This window comes from Ranitomeya imitator, unplaced genomic scaffold (genome assembly GCF_032444005.1).
Source record: "Ranitomeya imitator isolate aRanImi1 unplaced genomic scaffold, aRanImi1.pri SCAFFOLD_703, whole genome shotgun sequence".
In the NCBI taxonomy this organism is placed as follows: domain Eukaryota; kingdom Metazoa; phylum Chordata; class Amphibia; order Anura; family Dendrobatidae; genus Ranitomeya; species Ranitomeya imitator.
In genome coordinates, this window is record NW_027194534.1 from 40,063 (window position 1) to 63,319 (window position 23,257).

Sequence of the window (23,257 nt, forward strand, 5' to 3'; positions counted from 1 at the left end):
GTGGGGGATTTCTACTGTTTAGGCACATCAGGGGCTCTCCAAACGCGACATGGCGTCCAATCTCAATTCCAGCCAATTCTACATTGAAAAAGTAAAACGGCGCTCCTTCACTTCCAAGCTCTGCGGTGCGCCCAAACAGTGGTTTACTCTCACATATGGGGTATCGAGAAATCGCACAACAACTTTTGTGGTCTAATTTCTCCTGTTACCCTTGTGAAAATAAGAATTTGTGGGCGAAAAGATCATTTTTGTGTAAACAAAAGCGATTTTTTATTTTCACGGCTCTACGTTATAAACTTCTGTGAATCACTTGGGGGTTCAAAGTGCTCACCACACATCTAGATAAGTTCCTTAAGGGGTCTAGTTTCCAAAATGGTGTCACTTGTGGGGGGTTTCCACTGTTTAGGCACATCATGGGGCTCTGCAAACGCAACATGGCGTCCAATCTCAATTCCAGCCAATTCTGCATTGAAAAAGTCAAACGGCGCTCCTTCACTTCTAAGTTCTGCGGTGCGCCCAAAAAGTGGTTTACTCCCACATATGGGGTATTGGCGTATTCAGGAGAAATTGCATAACAAAATTTATGGTTACATTTCTGTTTTTACACTTGTGAAAATAAAAAAAATGGTTCTGAATTAAGATGTTTGCAAAAAAAAGTTAAATGTTCATTTTTTCCTTCCACATTGTTTCAGTTCCTGTGAAGCACGTAAAGGGTTAATAAACTTCTTGAATGTCGTTTTGAGAACCTTGAGGGGTGTAGTTTTTAGAATGGTGCCACACTTCATTATTTTCTATCATATAGACCCCTCAAAATGACTTCAAATGAGATGTGGTCCCTAACAAAAAAATGGTGTTGTAAAAATGAGAAATTGCTGGTCAACTTTTAACCCTTATAACTCCCTAACAAAAAAAAATTTTGTTTCCAAAATTGTGCTGATGTAAAGTAGACATGTGGGAAATGTTATTTATTAACTATTTTTCGTGACATATCTCTCTGATTTAAGGGCATAAAAATACAAAGTTTGAAAATTGCAAAATTTTAAAAATGTTCGCCATATTTCCGTTTTTTTCATAAATAATCGCAAGTAATATCGAAGACATGTTACCACCAACATGAAGTACAATATGTCACGAAAAAACAATCTCAGAATCAGCGGGATCCATTGAAGCGTTCCAGAGTTATAACCTCATAAAGTGACAGTGGTCAGAATTGCAAAAATTGGCCCGGTCATTAAGTACCAAATTGGCTCTGTCACTAAGGGGTTAAACAGTTCTTGTATCTTTCACATCCACATTCTGGCTGTATTTTGCAACCATATTTAATTTGTATTTTGTCTGAATATATAACTAAAAATTAACAGAACACAAACACTAAAGAGCTGGCGACGGAGAAGAATATCCGACTTCTCTTTTTATCCCGCGGTCACCACTCACCTGGGCGGTGATCTGTAGGGGTCTCGTCTTTACACCGCTGACCGCCCCTCACATTAGGGGTCTCCTCTTTACACCGCTGATCGCCCCTCATATTAGGGGTCTCCTCTTTACACCACTGATCGCCCCTCATATAAGGGGTCTCCTCTTTACACCGCTGATCATCCCTCATATTAGTGGTCTCCTCTTTACACCGCTGATCGCCCCTCACATTAGGGGTCTCCTCTTTACACCGCTGATCGTCCCTCACATTAGGGGTCTCCTCTTTACACCGCTGATCGCCCCTCACATTAGGGGTCTCCTCTTTACACCGCTGATCGCCCCTCACATTAGGGGTCTCCTCTTTACACCGCTGATCGCCCCTCACATTAGGGGTCTCCTCTTTACACCGCTGATCGTCCCTCACATTAGGGGTCTCCTCTTTACACCGCTGATCGTCCCTCACATTAGGGGTCTCCTCTTTACACCGCTGATCGCCCCTCATATTAGGGTTCTCCTCTTTACACCGCTGATCGTCCCTCATATTAGGGGTCTCCTCTTTACACCGCTGATCGTCCCTCATATTAGGGGTCTCCTCTTTACACCGCTGATCGTCCCTCATATTAGGGGTCTCCTCTTTACACCGCTGATCGTCCCTCACATTAGGGGTCTCCTCTTTACACCGCTGATCGCCCCTCACATTAGGGGTCTCCTCTTTACACCGCTGATCGCCCCTCACATTAGGGGTCTCCTCTTTACACCGCTGATCGCCCCTCACATTAGGGGTCTCCTCTTTACACCGCTGATCGCCCCTCACATTAGGGGTCTCCTCTTTACACCGCTGATCGTCCCTCACATTAGGGGTCTCCTCTTTACACCGCTGATCACCCCTCATATTAGGGGTCTCCTCTTTACACCGCTGATCGTCCCTCACATTAGGGGTCTCCTCTTTACACCGCTGATCGCCCCTCACATTAGGGGTCTCCTCTTTACACCGCTGATCGCCCCTCACATTCGGGGTCTCCTCTTTACACCGCTGATCGCCCCTCACATTAGGGGTCTCCTCTTTACACCGCTGATCGCCCCTCACATTAGGGGTCTCCTCTTCACACCGCTGATCGCCCCTCATATTAGGGGTCTCCTCTTTACACCGCTGATCGCCCCTCACATTAGGGGTCTCCTCTTCACACCGCTGATCGTCCCTCATATTAGGGGTCTCCTCTTTACACCGCTGATCGCCCCTCACATTAGGGGTCTCCTCTTCACACCGCTGATCGCCCCTCATATTAGGGGTCTCCTCTTTACACCGCTGATCGCCCCTCACATTAGGGGTCTCCTCTTTACACCGCTGATCGCCCCTCACATTAGGGGTCTCCTCTTCACACCGCTGATCGCCCCTCATATTAGGGGTCTCCTCTTTACACCGCTGATCGCCCCTCACATTAGGGGTCTCCTCTTCACACCGCTGATTGCCCCTCATATTAGGGGTCTCCTCTTTACACCGCTGATTGCCCCACACATTTCTCTCTGGACCATTAATATTGTTCAGATCTTTTTCCGGATCCAAAATCTGCAAAACAAATATTGTAAAAGTCCCCGATGATCGGAGAAGTCCCTCGGGTTGTCCTTTTACTGGAGAGAACTGAGGAGACACAGACGGGACTGACATCGTTATTACATACAGAGAATTATAGGCCGTGTGTATTTAGTCCTGACTATTACCTGGTGATGTGCGGGGCCGGTGCTCCTCCATCATCACCTCCTGGTACCGATCCTTGGGTCCTTCTAGATACTCCCATTCCTCCATGGAGAAATAGACGGTGACGTCCTGACACCTTATAGGAACCTGACACACAATGATACCGTCATCACCCAGAATCCTCCAGTGCTGTCCTGTATAATGTCCCAGCATTCCCAGCAGCGTCACCTCTCCAGTCAGCAGCTCAATCATCTTGTTGGCGAGTTCTAGGATCTTCTGGTCATTGATCTCCTCATGTATCTGGGAGTGAGGTGGAGGCTCCAGGATTGGGCTCAGGGTTCCTCCCCGTCCTTCAGACACAGGGGCCTGACAGCGATCACTAGAGATCTTCACTACTATGTAATCCTGAGTGTGGAGACATTAATAATATCACTACAGACATCTCCAGAGTCCATCACCTCTCCGGTCATATCCCCTGTTATTCCCATAGATAAAGAGGTCATGTGATGACATCAGAGCCTCTCTCCTCTCCGGTCATATCCTGTTATTCCCATAGATAATGAGGTCATGTGATGACATCAGAACCTCTCACCTCGCCGGTCACATCCCCTGTTATTCCCATAGATAATGAGGTCATGTGATGACATCAGAGCCTCTCACCTCTCCAGTCATATCCCCTGTTATTCCCATAAATAATGAGGTCATGTGATGACATCAGAGCCTCTCTCCTCTCCGGTCATATCCTGTTATTCCCATAGATAATGAGGTCATGTGATGACATCAGAACCTCTCACCTCGCCGGTCACATCCCCTGTTATTCCCATAGATAATGAGGTCATGTGATGACATCAGAGCCTCTCACCTCTCCAGTCATATCCCCTGTTATTCCCATAAATAATGAGGTCATGTGATGACATCAGAGCCTCTCTCCTCTCCGGTCATATCCTGTTATTCCCATAGATAATGAGGTCATGTGATGACATCAGAACCTCTCACCTCGCCGGTCACATCCCCTGTTATTCCCATAGATAATGAGGTCATGTGATGACATCAGAGCCTCTCACCTCTCCAGTCATATCCCCTGTTATTCCCATAAATAATGAGGTCATGTGATGACATCAGAGCCTCTCTCCTCTCCGGTCATATCCTGTTATTCCCGTAGATAATGAGGTCATGTGATGACATCAGAACCTCTCACCTCTCCGGTCATATCCCCTGTTATTCCCGTAGATAATGAGGTCATGTGATGACATCAGAGCCTCTCACCTCTCCGGTCATATCCCGTTATTCCCATAGATAATGAGGTCATGTGATGACATCAGAGCCTCTCTCCTCTCCGGTCATATCCTGTTATTCCCATAGATAATGAGGTCATGTGATGACATCAGAACCTTTCACCTCTCCGGTCATATCCCCTGTTATTCCCGTAGATAATGAGCTCATGTGATGATATCAGAGCCTCTCACCTCTCCGGTCATATCCCGTTATTCCCATAGATAATGAGGTCATGTGATGACATCAGAGCCTCTCACCTCTCCGGTCATATCCCGTTATTCCCATAGATAATGAGGTCATGTGATGACATCAGAACCTCTCACCTCTCCGGTCATATCCCGTTATTCCCATAGATAATGAGGTCATGTGATGACATCAGAGCCTCTCACCTCTCCGGTCATATCCCGTTATTCCCATAGATAATGAGGTCATGTGATGACATCAGAGCCTCTCTCCTCTCCGGTCATATCCTGTTATTCCCATAGATAATGAGGTCATGCGATGACATCAGAACCTCTCACCTCTCCGGTCATATCCTGTTATTCCCATAGATAATGAGGTCATGTGATGACATCAGAGCCTCTCACCTCTCCAGTAAGATGGAAGATTATCTCCAGGGTGAGGTTTATTATCCTCTCCTCCATCTTCTTCTTCTCTCTATCCATCCTTGGTGGGTGAACCAGTAAAATTATTTGACATTAAAAGAACTAACGGACAGGATTATTCAGTGCAAGACCCTGAGTAGAAAAAAAGATGAACCAATATAAAAACATACCGAAAATCTTATGGAAAAATTACAATTACTGGAGATAATCCGATGCTGAAGTTGGTTTCTTATTTGGCAATTTCTTTTCTTTCTTTACCCCTTCATGACCCAGCCTATTTTGACCTTAATGACCTGGCCGTCTTTTATAATTCTGACCACTGTCCCTTTATGAGGTAATAACTCAGGAACGCTTCAACGAATCCTAGCAGTTCTGAGATTGTTTTTTGTGACATATTAGGCTTCATGTTAGTGGTAAATTTAGGTCGATAATTTTTGCGTTTATTCGTGAAAAAAATGGAAATTTGGCTACAATTTTGAAAATTTTGCAATTTTCAAATTTTGAATTTTTATTCTGTTAAACGAGAGAGTTATGTGACACAAAATAGTTAATAAATAACATTACCCACATGTCTACTTTACATCAGCACAATTTTGGAACCAAATTTTTTTTTTGCTTGGAAGTTATAAGGGTTAAAATTTGACCAGCGATTTCTCATTTTTACAGCAAAATTTACAAAACCATCAGTTTGAGGGGTCTATATGGCTGAAAATACCCAAAAGTGACACCATTCTAAAAACTGCACCCCTCAAGGTGCTCAAAACCACATTCAAGAAGTTTATTAACCCTTCAGGTGCTTCACAGCAGCAGAAGCAACATGGAAGGAAAAAATGAACATTTAACTTTTTAGTCACAAAAATGATGTTTTAGCAACAATTTTTTTATTTTCCCAAGGGTAAAAAGAGAAACTGGACACCAAAAGTTATTGTACAATTTTTCCTGATTACACCGATGCCCCATATGTGGGGGGGAACCACTGTTTGGGCGCACGACAGGGCTCGGAAGGGAAGGAGCGCCATTTGACTTTTTCAATGAAAAATTGGCTCCAATCTTTAGCGGACACCATGTCGCGTTTGGAGAGCCCCTGTGTGCCTAAACATTAAAGCTCCCCCAAATTTGACCCCATTTTGGAAACTAGACCCCCAAGGAGCTTATCTAGATGGATAGTGAGCACGTTGATCCCCCAGGTGCTTCACAAATTGATCCATAAAAATGAAAAAGTACTTTTTTTTCACGAAAAAATTCTTTTAGCCTCAATTTTTTTCATTTTCACATGGGTAACAGGATAAAATGGATCCTAAAATGTGTTGGGCAATTTCTCCTGAGTACACTGATACCTCACATGTAGGGGTAACCACTGTTTGGGCACACGGCAGGGCTCGGAAGGGAAGGAGCGCCATTTGACTTTTTGAATGAAAAATTAGCTCCAATCGTTAGCTGACACCATGTTGCGTTTGGAGAGCCCCTGTTTGCCTAAACATTGGAGCTTCCCCACATGTAACCCCATTTTGGAAACTAGACCTCCCAAGGAACTAATCTAGATGTGCGGTGACCACTTTAAACCCTCAAGTGCTTCACAGAAGTTTATAATGCAGAGCCGTGAAAATAAAAAATCATTTTTCTTTCCTCAAAAATTATTTTGTAGCCCACAATTTTTATTTTCACAAGAGTAACAAGAGAAATTGGACCCCAAAAGTTGTTGTCCAGTTTGTCCTGAGTACGCTGATACCCCATATGTGGGGGAACCACTGTTTGGGCACACGTTGGGGCTCAGAAGGGAAGTAGTGACTTTTGAAATGCAGACTTTGATGGAATGGTCTGCGGTCGACACGTTGCGTTTGCAGAGCCCCTGATGTGCCTAAACAGTAGAACCCCCCCACAAATGACCCCACTTTGGAAACTAGACTCCCCAAGGAACTTATCTAGATATGTGGTGAGCACTTTGAACCCCCAAGTGCTTCACAGAAGTTTACAACACAGAGCCGTGAAAATAAAAAATCATGTTTCTTTCCTCAAAAATGATGTTTTAGCAAGCAATTTTTTATTTTCACAAGGGTAACAGGAGAAATTGGACCCCAATAGTTGTTGCCGAGTTTGTCCTGAGTACGGTGATACCCCATATGTGGGGGTAAACCACTGTTTGGGCACACGTCGGGGCTCGGAAGGGAAGTAGTGACTTTTGAAATGCAGACTTTGATGGAATGGTTTGTGGGCGTCATGTTGCGTTTGCAGAGCCCCTGATGTGCCTAAACAGTAGAAACCCCCCACAAGTGACCCTACTTTGGAAACTAGACCCCCCAAGGAACTTATCTAGATATGTGGTGAGCACTTTGAACCCCCAAGTGCTTCACAGACGTTTACAGCGCAGAGCCGTGAAAATAAAAAATCATGTTTCTTTCTCAAAAATGATGTTTTAGCAAGCATTTTTTTTATTTTCACAAGGGTAACAGGAGAAATTGGACCCCAATAGTTGTTGGCGAGTATGTCCTGAGTACACTGATACCCCATATGTGGGGGTAAACCACTGTTTGGGCACACGTCTGGGCTCGGAAGGGAAGTAGTGACTTTTGAAATGCAGCCTTGATGTAATGGTCTGCGGGCGTCACGTTGCGTTTGCAGAGCCCCTGATGTGCCTAAACAGTAGAAACCCCCCACAAGTGACCACATTTTGGAAACTAGACCCCAAGGATCTTATCTAGATGTGTGGTGAGCACTTTGAACCCCCAAGTGCTTCACAGAAGTTTACAACGCAGAGCCGTGAAAATGAAAAATCATTTTTCTTTCCTCAAAAATTGTTTTAGCAAGCAATTTTTTATTTTCATAAGGGTAACAGGAGCAATTGGACCCCAATAATTGTTGCCCAGTTTTTTCTGAGTATGCTGGTACCCCATGTGTGGGGGTAAACCACTGTTTGGGCGCACGTCGGGGCTCGGAAGGGAGGGAAAACCATTTGACTTTTTGAATGCAAGATTGACTGGAATCAATGGTGGCGCCATGTTGCGTTTGGAGACCCCTGATGTGCCTAAACAGTGGAAACCCCTCAATTCTAACACTAACCCCAACACACCCCTAACCCTAATCCTAACTGTAGCCATAACCCTAATCACAACCCTAACCCCAACACACCCCTAACCACAACCCTAACCCCAACACACCCCTAACCCTAATCCCAACCCTAATCCTAACCCTAATCCCAACCCTAACTACAACACACCCCTAACCCTAATCCCAACCCTAATCCTAACCCTAATCCCAACCCTAACCACAACACACCCCTAACCACAACCCTAACCACAGCCTAATCTTAACCCTATTTCCAACCTTAGCCCTAATTCCAACCCTAACCCTAAGGCTATGTGCCCACGTAGCGGATTCGTGTGAGATTTTTTTTTTTTTAAAAAATCCGCAGGTAAAAGGCACTGCATTTTACCTGCGGATTTACCGCTGATTTCCAGTGTTTTTTGTGCGGATTTCACCTGTGGATTCCTATTGAGGAACAGGTGTAAAACGCTGCGGAATCCACACAAAGAATTGACATGCTGCGGAAAATACAACACAGCGTTCCCGCGCGGTACTTTCCGCACCATGGGCACAGCGGATTTGGTTTTCCATAGGTTTACATGGTACTGTAAACCTGATGGAAAACTGCTGCGAATCCGCAGCGGCCAATCCGCTGCGGATCTGCAGCCAAATCTGCACCGTGTGCACATAGCCTAATTCTAACCCTAATTCTAGCCGTAACCCTAAGGCCAGGTTCACACTGCGCTAGCAGCAGCCCGTTCAGCACATACACTAACGGGCTGCTAGCGCAAGTGCCAATGTTTGCATTGCGCTAGCGCAGATAGAGCATCTGCTAGCTCTATCTGCACTAGCAGACACGGACCCGGAAACGCTGCAGCCCGCGTTTCCGGGTCCGTCACTCAATGACGCTAGTGATGCATCCGACATTGCTGTCTATGGCGGCCGTAACGGACCGTGGCATAAACACGGTGTAACGTAGTCCATCTAATGGACTGCTTAGACGCAGTGTGAACCAACCCTAACCCTAACCCTAGTGGGGCAAAGGAAAAAAAAAATGTTTTCTTTATTTTATTATTGTCCCTATCCATGGGGGTGATAAAGGGGGGTTTATTTATTATTTTTTTTACACAGTGATCAAAATGTACCTGTAACGAATCTGCCGGCAGATTCGGCGGGCGCATTTGGAAGATGGCGGCGCCCATCGAACACACGGACGGACACCGGGAGGGGCCCAGGTCGGTAAGTATGAGGGGGGGGGAGGGGTGATCGGCCAGCGGGAGGGGAGCGGACAGCGGGGGGTGGGGCGGACAGGAGATCGGAGGGGAGCGGGGGACAGTAGATGACAGGACGGAGGACCGGAGGGGAGGAGATCGGTGGCGGTGGGGGGGTCAGATCACGATCTCCAGCCATGGGTGGATTGTAATATTTCACCAATTTTCATTGGTGAAATATTACTATCGCTCTGATTGAAAGTGAAAGGTCACTTTCTACAGCCAATCAGAGCAACCGTAGCCACGGGGGGGGGGGGGGGGGAGGGGGGGGGTTGAAGCCCCCTTGGGCTAAAGTACAACTCCCCGTGTCCCTGCAGGCCAGGTGAAATTACAGTTAACCCTTTCACTCGGCCTGCAGGAGCCCAATCCTGCCATGACGCATATGCTGCGTCACAGGTCGGAATGGCACAGGTTTTCATGATGCATACGGTGCGTCAAAGGTCGGGAAGGGGTTAATGAAAAAAATAACAATAATAAAATACAATGCAGTTAGGTGCCCTGATGTGAATACGCATAAAACAGCTACAAAAGTTATAAAACTGTAACAAAAACGGGCACTGAAGGGGCGTTATTGAAAGGTTTAAATGACTTTGGGCCACTGAGCTCACACTATAGTGATGGCCCGCATCATATTCTGGGGTCTGGGCATGAGCCCATTTGGGCCAAACTGGAGTCACACCTGAATTTGATGCTGGACCTCATGGACCACTATATGAATTGCTCCTGGAGTAAAATCTTTGTTGGTCGTCCATTACTGTTGTTGGTCCTCCATTTGTACAGAAGAAAACAGGGATGGAGGGCACCATCGTATTATCAAAAGACTGGGATCCACCTGGAGTATGTCAAACCAGAGTAATGAAAAGGAAGAAAAGATACATACACAACACCAGGGATCACCAAAAAATAATAAATCCTAGATAAATAATATAACAAATGGGGGGCGTGTCCTAGCTGGCCATGTGAGTGGAAGCAGGGAAGAGTGCTCCTGCTGCCAGAAGGACAAAAATCCTGCTTTAACCCCGATTTTCGGGTAAACTCACCTAAATCCGGCTGGCTGAAGGTCCGGAGAGTGCAGCGGTGCGGAGCGGCGGGTCCGGAGTCGGCAGCGATGACCAGGAGGCGGCAGAAAGACGCTGGCACCAGCGATGCAGGAGCCGGCCAAGATGGTGCCAATGCTAGGGAGGACGCCGAGAAGGAGAACGCCGCATGTCAGCGGCGCATGGAGGTGGCCGCAAAGCTGCAGCAGTATGCCAGAGTGGAGGCTGCTGAGGAGGCAGAACCAGGAGCTGGAGCTGGAGCTGACCAGGAGGAGGAGGAAGCAAGCAAGGCTGAGCAGCATGAGGTACAGAGGGGGAAGGAGAGAGGCAGCATGGCTGGGGCTAGTGGGGGACCTGAAGCCATATCACAGGGAGAGGAGCCGACCCTTAGGGATGTAATCACCCTGATCTCTTCATGTCAGCAATCCCTGAACTCCTTGGCCCAGCAGATGCAGGAAGTTAAAGGGGACACGGCACAGATTAATGCGGCTCTGCAGAAAATGGACAAACATATAGGAGTGGTGGAGGAGAGGGTGAGCACGGCAGAAGATCACATAGTTAAGCTACAAAAAGCTGAAAAGAAGTTCGCCCAAGCAATAGCCGAGCTCGCTGCTAAAAATGAGGATCTGGAAAATAGATCCAGAAGAAATAATATACGTATAGTGGGGCTGCCTGAAAAGACTGAGGGGAGAAATCCCACTGAGTTTGTGGAGAACTGGCTGCTGGAGAAGATTGGGAACACAGTGTTGACTAAAGTTTTTGCTGTTGAACGGGCTCATAGGGTCCCGCCGCAGCCCCCTGCCCCAGGAGCGAATCCCCGTACCATGCTTGCTAAAATACTCAATTACAGAGACAGAGACATTATCCTTAGAAAGGCTAGAGAGATGGAGGATCTGACGGCTGGAGGTCAGAAAATCGCCATTTATCTGGATTATTCCGCTGCGGTTCAGAAACAGCGGATGAAGTTTACTGGAGTCAAGCGGCGACTGAGGGAGCTGGGAGTGCAGTACTCAGTGATGTTTCCTGCCAAGCTGAGACTGGTGGCTTTTAATAAGACCCACTTTTTCTTGACGCCGGAGGACGCTACCCAGTGGCTTGATACTCATGAGAAAAAACTTAAGGGAATGGGCGACTGACATTTCGGCGAGATCCAATTGGGATTTGTTTTCTCTGTCGATAGTTAGCAATGGTTAAAGAGTTGAGCAACTGTTGGGGGTTTTGCTGGGCCATATTGAAGGAATGGCCGGAGGGGACAGTACCAACTACTAAGTACGGGGGAGGAGGGTTATGCTGGGTACTGTGAACTGGTTTGGTACTTTTTCTATATGTTAATATAAGTTGAAATGAATAATAAAGTGAAAGTTGGGGGGGCAATTGTGATTGCTATGGCAGCGGGACGCGAATGGAGAGGGTTAAGTAAGGGAGAGTGTTCGCAGTGGGCAGTGGAGCCCCACTCTTGATGAGAGGAAGAATGCGTTATATTGGGGGGGTTAGGGGGGCAAGTTGGGAGGGGGCAGGGGAGGTGGGAGGGTTGGGGCAGCTCATACTTGGGAAATTGGATACTTTAAGAAATGATGAGCCACATTATGGGAGATTGTATTAAAATATTGAGTTGGAATGTGAGAGGTCTGGCGGATAAAACACGGCGGGCGGCAAGTCTGCAGTATGTCCGAGAACAGAAGGTCTCAATGATATGTCTGCTGGAGACACATTTAGTGCGGGAGAGGGTAAACGTATTGAATAGGCGCTGGATACAGAGGGCGTATCATTCTACTTTCTCGACGTATTCTAGGGGTGTGTCTGTGTTAATACCTGCGGGGGTGCAGTATGAGGAGGTAATGGTAAAAGAGGATGTGGATGGTCAGTATGTGGTGGTGAAATGTAAAATAAATGGAGTGTTGATGTGTATAGCGGCAATGTATATTCCGCCCCCATACTCAAGTAAGAAGATAAGAGAGGTGCTGGAGAGGGTAGAGCGTTGGGGACCGTTACCATCTCTAATTATTGGCGACCTTAATAATATCTGTGATGACTTTTGGGATAAAAACAAAAATCCCCAGAATAGAACAGGGGGACATATCACTATGTTTGGGACCTATGTCCGGGAAGTAGGTATGATTGATTTATGGAGAGTTAGACATATTGGGGAAAGGACGTACTCATGCTACTCGCCAGCTCATGGTACTTTGTCTAGGATTGACTTGGCGCTGGGTAACTGTTTACTGGACACGATGGTAGGGGAGGTGAGATATTTGCCTAGGGCTCTTTCAGACCATAGTCCAGTTGAGGTGGAATTTCGGCTGGTGGGGACACAGATCGGGAGCAGGAAGGAGTGGAAGATTCACCCTAATTGGCTACACAGTATGGACTTGGAAAAGATAAAGAAGGAGTTGGTGGAATTTTTTGAGATCAACGAGGGAAGTGTAGATGTTCTTACTGTGTGGGAAGCCATGAAGGCGTACTTGAGGGGACTGCTGTTCAGGGATATTAGCAGGTGTAAGAGGAAATCAAGAGAGACAGAGAGGTTGGCGGTTGAAGGGCTGAGAATAGCCGAGGATGAGATGGTAATAGCGGGTACTCCGGAAGCTGGGAGGAGGCTAAAGGCAGCTCAGAGTCAGTTGGAGGAGGTATTGCTCGGCAAGGCTGAAAGGAAGAGGGAATTCATGAATCTGGCTTTTTACCAGGATGGCGAATCTGTGGGTCATTTGCTATCGATGGTGGCTTCTGCCCAGAGAAACACTTCCTTTGTTCATTCTTTGGTATCGGGGAGCGGTGTGGCTGTCTCTGAGACTTCAGAGATTTTGGACATTTTTGCGGATTTTTATGCGGACCTATATTCCTCTCAGGTAGATGGGTCGGTGGAGGACATGGTGGCGTTCCTTGAGGAATTGGAGCTCCCAAGGCTGAGTGACATAGATAGAGAAGATTTGGAAGCTCCCATTACGGAGGAGGAATTGGGTCGGGCACTGCAGTCTATGGCTAATGGGAAGGCACCTGGCGTAGATGGATTTCCTGCTGAAATTTATAAAAACTTTGGGGAAGTGTTGATCCCTAAATTAAGGGTACTTCTGGAGGAGGCTAGGAGTGGCGGTCGTCTACCGGCATCTATGCGGGAGGCCATAATAGTGGTGATTCCTAAGGAGGGGAAGGACCCGACACAGCCGGATTCATATCGGCCAATCTCCTTGCTTACTACAGACGTTAAACTTCTGGCTAAGGTGTTGGCGATGAGGTTGACAAGTGTTATTTCCGGCCTGGTGCACTCAGACCAGTCCGGCTTTATGCCTGATCGGTCCACTGCGATCAACTTACGAAGGCTGTATATGAATTTGCAACTCAGATCCGACAACTGTGGCCAGAGAGTTATTGCATCTTTAGACGCTCATAAGGCGTTCGATAGTGTGGAGTGGGGATATCTCTGGCAGGTGCTCCGGAGTATGGGGTTTGGACCGCAGTTCATATCCTGGATTCGACTGATTTGAAACCAGGGATTCAAGCTTGAGGAGGCTAATTTGCATATTCCAGGTGCCTTCTGGGAAAAGCGAAGAGTCTCCCTAACCTAGAAGATCGTTGGGTACAGCCGGGACCAGCTGCTTGGAAAGCATCACCAAATTTTTGCCTGTAGGACATTATTGCAAGAGAGCTTGGCTGAGTAGATTACACAAGAAGGAAAACACACAGCAAGTCAGCAGGATCTAGGAGCAACATGGCAGATGTGACAACCTACATGGTGAGCTGCAGCATCTGCTACATGTTCACAGATCGACCAGAAGAAGAATCCAATTTCACCTGCCAGAAGTGTAGACTAGTGGCCCTTTTAGAAGAAAAGGTGCGGGGTCTTGAAGAAAGAATAGCAACTTTGAAACTCATCAAAGAGAATGAAGACTTTCTAGACAGAACAGAAGCATCTCTACTGGTCACAGAAGGTTAAAAAAGTGTCAGAGAACCTCCAAAAGCAGATGAGTGGAAGCATGTGACCAAAAGAAGCAAGAAGACCATGGAGAAATCACCAACCACACAACTGAAGAACCGATATCAAATCTTTGTAGAGGATGAAGATGGCACACCTAAGGATGAAGCAATACCAGCAAGCAAAAAAGAAAAGGGCACACAGCAACAAGTGACAGCAAAAAGTACAGCCAAGAAGCAACGAAGAGTGGTGGTGGTGGGAGACTCACTACTGAGAGGCACAGAAGCAGCCATCTGCAGACCGGATATAACTGCAAGAGAAGTATGCTGCCTTCCAGGTGCGATGATCAAGGATGTGACCGATAGGATACCAAAGCTCTTCAGCTCCAAGGACGTCCACCCATTTCTTCTGATACATGTTGGCACCAATGACATGGCAAGGAAGGACCTACCGACAATCTGCAAAGACTTTGAAGAGTTGGGGAAGAAAGTAAAGGAACTGGATGCACAGGTAGTTTTTTCTTCTATCCTTCCAGTAGACGGGCATGGCACCAGGAGATGGAACAGGATCCTTGATGCAAACAACTGGCTAAGACGATGGTGCAGACAACAAGGATTCGGATTCCTGGACCACGGTGTGAATTACTTGTACGATGGACTCCTCGCCAGAGACGGACTACACCTCAACAAACCTGGGAAACACACATTCGCCAGAAGACTCGCTACACTCATCAGGAGGGCGTTAAACTACAAGAAGAGGGGACGGGAAGAAAAACATTAGACTCGAACAAAGAAGACCCAGGAAAACATACTCAGAAGGGATGTAAGAACATTTCTAAAACAATCCACAGCAAGGAGATTGGAACAAAACAAAATCCTCTAAACTGCATGCTCGCAAACGCCAGAAGCCTGACAAACAAGATGGAAGAACTAGAAGCAGAAATATCTACAGGTAACTTTGACATAGTGGGAATAACCGAGACATGGTTAGATGAAAGCTATGACTGGGCAGTTAACTTACAGGGTTACAGTCTGTTTAGAAAGGATCGTAAAAATCGGAGAGGAGGAGGGGTTTGTCTCTATGTAAAGTCTTGTCTAAAGTCCACTTTAAGGGAGGATATTAGCGAAGGAAATGAGGATGTCGAGTCCATATGGGTCGAAATTCATGGAGGGAAAAATGGTAACAAAATTCTCATTGGGGTCTGTTACAAACCCCCAAATATAACAGAAACCATGGAAAGTCTACTTCTAAAGCAGATAGATGAAGCTGCAACCCATAATGAGGTCCTGGTTATGGGGGACTTTAACTACCCGGATATTAACTGGGAAACAGAAACCTGTGAAACCCATAAAGGCAACAGGTTTCTGCTAATAACCAAGAAAAATTATCTTTCACAATTGGTGCAGAATCCAACCAGAGGAGCAGCACTTTTAGACCTAATACTATCTAATAGACCTGACAGAATAACAAATCTGCAGGTGGTTGGGCATTTAGGAAATAGCGACCACAATATTGTACAGTTTCACCTGTCTTTCACTAGGGGGACTTGTCAGGGAGTCACAAAAACATTGAACTTTAGGAAGGCAAAGTTTGAACAGCTTAGAGATGCCCTTAATCTGGTAGACTGGGACAATATCCTCAGAAATAAGAATACAGATAATAAATGGGAAATGTTTAAGAACATCCTAAATAGGCAGTGTAAGCGGTTTATACCTTGTGGGAATAAAAGGACTAGAAATGGGAAAAACCCAATGTGGCTAAACAAAGAAGTAAGACAGGCAATTAACAGTAAAAAGGAAGCATTTGCACTACTAAAGTAACATAGTAACATAGTAACATAGTTAGTAAGGCCGAAAAAAGACATTTGTCCATCCAGTTCAGCCTATATTCCATCATAATAAATACCCAGATCTACGTCCTTCTACAGAACCTAATAATTGTATGATACAATATTGTTCTGCACCATTGAAGCTCTAAAAAACTATAGGGAGAAAAATACTTTATCTAAAAAAACTAATTAAAGCTGCCAAAAAGGAAACAGAGAAGCACATTGCTAAGAAGAGTAAAACTAATCCCAAACTGTTCTTCAACTATATCAATAGTGAAAGAATAAAAACTGAAAATGTAGGCCCCTTGAAAAATAGTGAGGAAAGAATGGTTGTAGATGACGAGGAAAAAGCTAACATATTAAACACCTTCTTCTCCACGGTATTCACGGTGGAAAATGAAATGCTAGGTGAAATCCCAAGAAACAATGAAAACCCTATATTAAGGGTCACCAATCTAACCCAAGAAGAGGTGCGAAACCGGCTAAATAAGATTAAAATAGATAAATCTCCGGGTCCGGATGGCATACACCCACGAGTACTAAGAGAACTAAGTAATGTAATAGATAAACCATTATTTCTTATTTTTAGGGACTCTATAGCGACAGGGTCTGTGTCGCAGGATTGGCGCATAGCAAATGTGGTGCCAATATTCAAAAAGGGCTCTAAAAGTGAACCTGGAAATTATAGGCCAGTAAGTCTAACCTCTATTGTTGGTAAAATATTTGAAGGGTTTCTGAGGGATGTTATTCTGGATTATCTCAATGAGAATAACTGTTTAACTCCATGTCAGCATGGGTTTATGAGAAATCGCTCCTGTCAAACCAATCTAATCAGTTTTTATGAAGAGGTAAGCTATAGGCTGGACCACGGTGAGTCATTGGACTTGGTATATCTCATAGTAACATAGTAACATAGTAACATAGTTAGTAAGGCCGAAAAAAGACATTTGTCCATCCAGTTCAGCCTATATTCCATCATAATAAATCCCCAGATTTGCGTCCTTCTACAGAACCTAATAATTGTATGATACAATATTGTTCTGCTCCAGGAAGACATCCAGGCCTCTCTTGAACCCCTCGACTGAGTTCGCCATCACCACCTCCTCAGGCAAGCAATTCCAGATTCTCACTGCCCTAACAGTAAAGAATCCTCTTCTATGTTGGTGGAAAAACCTTCTCTCCTCCAGACGCAAAGAATGCCCCCTTGTGCCCGTCACCTTCCTTGGTATAAACAGATCCTCAGCGAGATATTTGTATTGTCCCCTTATGTACTTATACATGGTTATTAGATCGCCCCTCAGTCGTCTTTTTTCTAGACTAAATAATCCTAATTTCGCTAATCTATCTGGGTATTGTAGTTCTCCCATCCCCTTTATTAATTTTGTTGCCCTCCTTTGTACTCTCTCTAGTTCCATTATATCCTTCCTGAGCACCGGTGCCCAAAACTGGACACAGTACTCCATGTGCGGTCTAACTAGGGATTTGTACAGAGGCAGTATAATGCTCTCATCATGTGTATCCAGACCTCTTTTAATGCACCCCATGATCCTGTTTGCCTTGGCAGCTGCTGCCTGGCACTGGCTGCTCCAGGTAAGTTTATCATTAACTAGGATCCCCAAGTCCTTCTCCCTGTCAGATTTACCCAGTGGTTTCCCGTTCAGTGTGTAATGGTGATATTGATTCCCTCTTCCCATGTGTATAACCTTACATTTATCATTGTTAAACCTCATCTGCCACCTTTCAGCCCAAGTTTCCAACTTATCCAGATCCATCTGTAGCAGAATACTATCTTCTCTTGTATTAACTGCTTTACATAGTTTTGTATCATCTCGATTTTTCCAAAGCGTTTGATACCGTGCCGCACAAGAGGTTGGTACACAAAATGAGAATGCTTGGTCTGGGGGAAAATGTATGTAAATGGGTTAGTAACTGGCTTAGTGATAGAAAGCAGAGGGTGGTTATAAATGGTATAGTCTCTAACTGGGTCGCTGTGACCAGTGGGGTACCGCAGGGGTCAGTATTGGGACCTGTTCTCTTCAAAATATTCATTAATGATCTGGTAGAAGGTTTACACAGTAAAATATCGATATTTGCAGATGATACAAAACTATGTAAAGCAGTTAATACAAGAGAAGATAGTATTCTGCTACAGATGGATCTGGATAAGTTGGAAACTTGGGCTGAAAGGTGGCAGATGAGGTTTAACAATGATAAATGTAAGGTTATACACATGGGAAGAAGGAATCAATATCACCATTACACACTGAATGGGAAACCACTGGGTAAATCTGACAGGGAGAAGGACTTGGGGATCCTAGTTAATGATAAACTTACCTGGAGCGGCCAGTGCCAGGCAGCAGCTGCCAAGGCAAACAGGATCATGGGGTGCATTAAAAGAGGTCTGGATACACATGATGAGAGCATTATACTGCCTCTGTACAAATCCCTAGTTAGACCGCACATGGAGTACTGTGTCCAGTTTTGGGCACCGGTGCTCAGGAAGGATATAATGGAACTAGAGAGAGTACAAAGGAGGGCAACAAAATTAATAAAGGGGATGGGAGAACTACAATACCCAGATAGATTAGCGAAGTTAGGATTATTTAGTCTAGAAAAAAGACGACTGAGGGGCGATCTAATAACCATGTATAAGTATATAAGGGGACAATACAAATATCTCGCTGAGGATCTGTTTATACCAAGGAAGGTGACGGGCACAAGGGGGCATTCTTTGCGTCTGGAGGAGAGAAGGTTTTTCCACCAACATAGAAGAGGATTCTTTACTGTTAGGGCAGTGAGAATCTGGAATTGCTTGCCTGAGGAGGTGGTGATGGCGAACTCAGTCGAGGGGTTCAAGAGAGGCCTGGATGTGTTCCTGGAGCAGAGCAATATTGTATCATACAATTATTAGGTTCTGTAGAAGGACGTAGATCTGGGGATTTATTATGATGGAATATAGGCTGAACTGGATGGACAAATGTCTTTTTTCGGCCTTACTAACTATGTTACTATGTTACTATGATGTACTCGATGCCGATGGCTAGGGTTAGGGTAAATGGGGAGTTATCACAGACCATACAACTGGCTAAAGGGACGAGACAGGGGTGTCCGCTCTCTCCTCTTTTGTTTGCTCTGGATGTGGAACCACTGGCTGCTAAGCTTCGACGATCTGATGAGGTGACTGGGTTTAAATATGGGATGATTGAAGAAAGGGTGGCGTTGTATGCGGATGACATTCTGCTATTTCTGGCTGACCCGGGTACGTCCTTGGAGGGAGCCATTGGGATTATTGAGCGTTTCGGATCGGTGTCGGGACTTAGGATAAACTGGAGTAAGTCTGTCTTGTTTAAGGTGGATGATGATGGTGGGGAGCCACTGGAGGATGGGCGACTGGAGGTGACTAGCCAATTTAAGTACCTTGGAATATGGGTATCTATGCCGGTCACTGAGTATATACATAGAAATCTGACTCCAATCTTAGGTGTTCTTAAAGCGAAAGCGGATGCTTGGCTTAAACTGCATTTATCTGTGGTAGGTAGGGTGAATCTTATTAAAATGATTTTGATGCCAAAAATACTGTATATTCTTCATAATGCGCCAGTTTGGATACCACGTGGGAGATTTAGACAGATTAACTCTCTGTTCAGGAATTTGATATGGGGGAGACAGCATCCGCGTATCAAACTGGAGACACTTCAGCGACCCAAGGAAGATGGGGGATTGGCATTGCCTAACCCTGAAATATATTATCTTGCAGCCCAGAGTCAGCATTTAAAAGGCTGGGCGCATGAAGGGTCATCTGGGGCGGTACAGCAGCTGATGGAAGTGGTGACAAAAAGAAGGCCAGTGGTACAATGTTTGGAGGATGGATCCCTGGGGGCTCTGGGGAAATTATACCCAACTGTGTTGTTGATACGCAGGCTGTGGGGTAGGCTGAGACATATACCGGGGGTCACGGATTTGACTAGATTCTCACCGCTATGGCATAACAGCAACTTACAGGAGTTTGAGGCACTGGGGGTACTGACAGAATGGCAGGTCAAAGGGATTCAGTACGTGTATCAAATAATTGAGCGTGGTGAATTGAAATCATTTTCCCAATTACAGGCGGAATTTGGTCTTGGGACTGTGGGGGAATTTCAGTATTTGCGGATGAGGCATGCTTTTGGAGCTCAGAGTAGAAACGGAGGTATTGGAATTCAGAGGGATATAGTACTGGAGTATGTGTGTAATGAAGGGACTACTGGGGGAGTCATATCTACTTTGTATAAAGATCTGTTGCACACTTTCCTATTGGGGTTTCCAATAATGGCGAGAGCTAAGTGGGAGAGGGATCTGGGTCCAATGGAGAACGAGACTTGGGAGTCGGTGCTAGAATGGGTCCCACGATTGTCACTGAGCGAACCGTATAGACTGTCACAGCTCTATGTGATACACAGGGTTTATAAGTCACCGATGGTGCTATATAAGGCTGGTTTGCGTGATGATTCTGAATGCCCGAGGTGTAAAACTGCAGATGCTGATATACTCCATATGATGTGGACGTGTCCGAGACTGGCTGCTTTTTGGGTGGTAGTTTTGAGTCGTATGGAAGGTGCGTATGGATGTAAGGTGCCAAGGGATCCACTTGTGTGCTTGTTGGGATGTGTGGATGAGATTGGAGTGGATAACAACCTGAAGATAGCTATAGCCAGATTGTTATACATGGCTAGGAAGGTAATAGCTCGAAATTGGATTAGGGAAGAACCGCCGTCAAGAGGAGAGTTCCTCCAGTATGTGAAGCAGGGCCTGACACTGAAAAAGGGGTTTTATAAAAAAAGAGGGAAAATCGAAATGTTCAATAAAATGTGGTCTCCGTGGATTGCTATGGGATAGGGGTATTATAGAGGGAGAGTTAATTAAGGTTCCTAATTAATGGTAATGTTAAATGTGGCTTATATTATTGGCCGAGGGATTAGATAGTATATTGGTCTAATGATGGAAGTGCTAAGCAAGGTGAGCTGCTTTGTTGGGTGGGGTTGGGGGGGTGGTGGGATTGAAGGGGAATGTTTGAAGGGGGGGGGGGAAAGCTTTGTATTGAAAATGAGAATGTAACATGTCATTTATCTTGTTATTCTTAATAAAAATTTATTTGAATAAAAAAAAATAATATAACAAATTTTATTAAGGTCAAACAAGACACTGCAAACAATTAAAAACATTTAAAAACCAAAACGGTACATATCCCAAATAGGGAATACCCCCCCAAGACCCAGAAAATGACTTCATACCAGACAATACATACAGATATAGCATGTAGATTCACACTACAATATGTGATATCAATGAATAAACAATATACAGCTGTTCAGGGCTCAAAAACAATAAGATGTGCTCTATAGGCGTATAGAGATTATATCCATAATGGATAAAAAGTAGAGCTCCCAAAAAAAGGCCCACACACACAATGTATCAATAATATACGGGTAGGGCAGTGTCCTAAGTTAGATGGATCTAATACTTTAGATGTGTACACATCCCGTATGCCTAATTAGCCAAAGGACAACCTCCAGCAGGGCCGGCTCCAGGTTTTTGAGGGCCCCGGGCGAAAGAGTCTCAGTGGGCCCCCCCTTTAACACATACCCCGATTCATGATCGCATATAAACACAGCCATGTAGTATATAACACTGCCCACGTAGTATATAGCAGCCCATGTAGTATATAGCAGCCCACGTAGCATATAGCAGCCCACGTAGTATATAGCAGCGCTGCCCACATAGTATATAGCAGCGCCACTCACTCATGCACTGGTAGGACTAGGAGCTCCTCCTGAATCTGCCTCATAACTTCAGCAGCACGGCAGCCAGCCAGGGGCGGAGATCAGAGCAGAGAATGTGCTCTCTCCCCCCACAAACAATGTCACACTGGCTGCCTTCTCTTAACCCCTATTTGTGCCTGCCTGGCTGCACTCACTGAGTGATAAGATGCTTGTGTCAGAGCTGGCACATAGGGGTTAAGAGAACGCAGCCAGCAGTGACTTTATAGGCCAAGAGAGCATGTTATCTCCTGCTCTGCTCTCCCAGCTGTATCTATGACAGCATGAGTGGGCCCCCCTCTCTCCCCAGGGCCCCGGCATTTGCCCGCTGTGCCGGGTGCTGACGCCGGCCCTGGGGCTGCCCCTCAGTGGGGAGATACTATAGAGCAGCCATATTATACACCCCAATAACAGAACTGGGCTGCCCCTCAGTGGGGAGATACTATAGAGCAGTTATATTATACACCCCAATAACAGAGGGAGGACTGGGCTGCCCCTCAGTGGTGAGATACTATAGAGCAGCCATATTATACACCCCAATAACAAGACTGGGCTGCCCCTCAGTGGGGAGATACTATAGAGCAGCCATATTATACACCCCAATAACAGAACTGGGCTGCCCCTCAGTGGTGAGATACTATAGAGCAGCCATATTATACACGCCAATAACAGAACTGGGCTGCCCCTCAGTGGTGAGATACTATAGAGCAGCCATATTATACACCCCAATAACAGAGGGAGGACTGGGCGGCCCCTCAGTGGTGAGATACTATAGAGCAGTTATATTATACACCCCAATAACAGAGGGAGGACTGGGCTGCCCCTCAGTGGTGAGATACTATAGAGCAGTTATATTATACACCCCAATAACAGAGGGAGGACTGGGCTGCCCCTCAGTGGTGAGATACTATAGAGCAGCCATATTATACACCCCAATAACAGAGGGAGGACTGGGCTGCCCCTCAGTGGTGAGATACTATAGAGCAGCCATATTATACACCCCAATAACAGAGGGAGGACTGGGCTGCCCCTCAGTGGTGAGATACTATAGAGCAGCCATATTATACATCCCAATAACAGAGGGAGGACTGGGCGGCCCCTCAGTGGTGAGATACTATAGAGCAGCCATATTATACACCCCAATAACAGAGGGAGGACTGGGCTGCCCCTCAGTAGTGAGATACTATAGAGCAGCCATATTATACACCCCAATAAGAGGGAGGACTGGGCTGCTCCTCAGTGGTGAGATACTATAGAGCAGCCATATTATACACCCCAATAACAGAGGGAGGACTGGGCGGCCCCTCAGTGGTGAGATACTATAGAGCAGCCATATTATACATCCCAATAACAGAGGGAGGACTGGGCTGCCCCTCAGTGGTGAGATACTATAGAGCAGTTATATT

The 23,257-nt window shown here is 45.7% G+C and overlaps 1 protein-coding gene across 2 annotated transcripts in view; it reads right to left on the reverse strand.

Annotated features, from left to right (window-relative positions):
• The window catches only part of LOC138655207 (gastrula zinc finger protein XlCGF66.1-like), a 70,121-nt gene that overhangs the window by 11,351 nt on the left and 35,513 nt on the right, over nt 1-23,257 (reverse strand). Inside the window, exons 2-4 of one of the 2 annotated variants that reach the window (XM_069743571.1) lie at nt 4,972-5,121; nt 3,338-3,514; nt 3,133-3,256 (exon numbers count right to left, since the gene is read on the reverse strand). In XM_069743571.1, the coding sequence (XP_069599672.1) occupies nt 3,133-3,256; nt 3,338-3,514; nt 4,972-5,049 (379 nt within the window). In that variant the 5' untranslated portion in view covers nt 5,050-5,121. Of the gene's footprint in view, nt 1-3,132; nt 3,515-4,971; nt 5,122-23,257 lie in introns of both variants that reach the window. The other variant, XM_069743570.1, reaches the window with a different exon arrangement.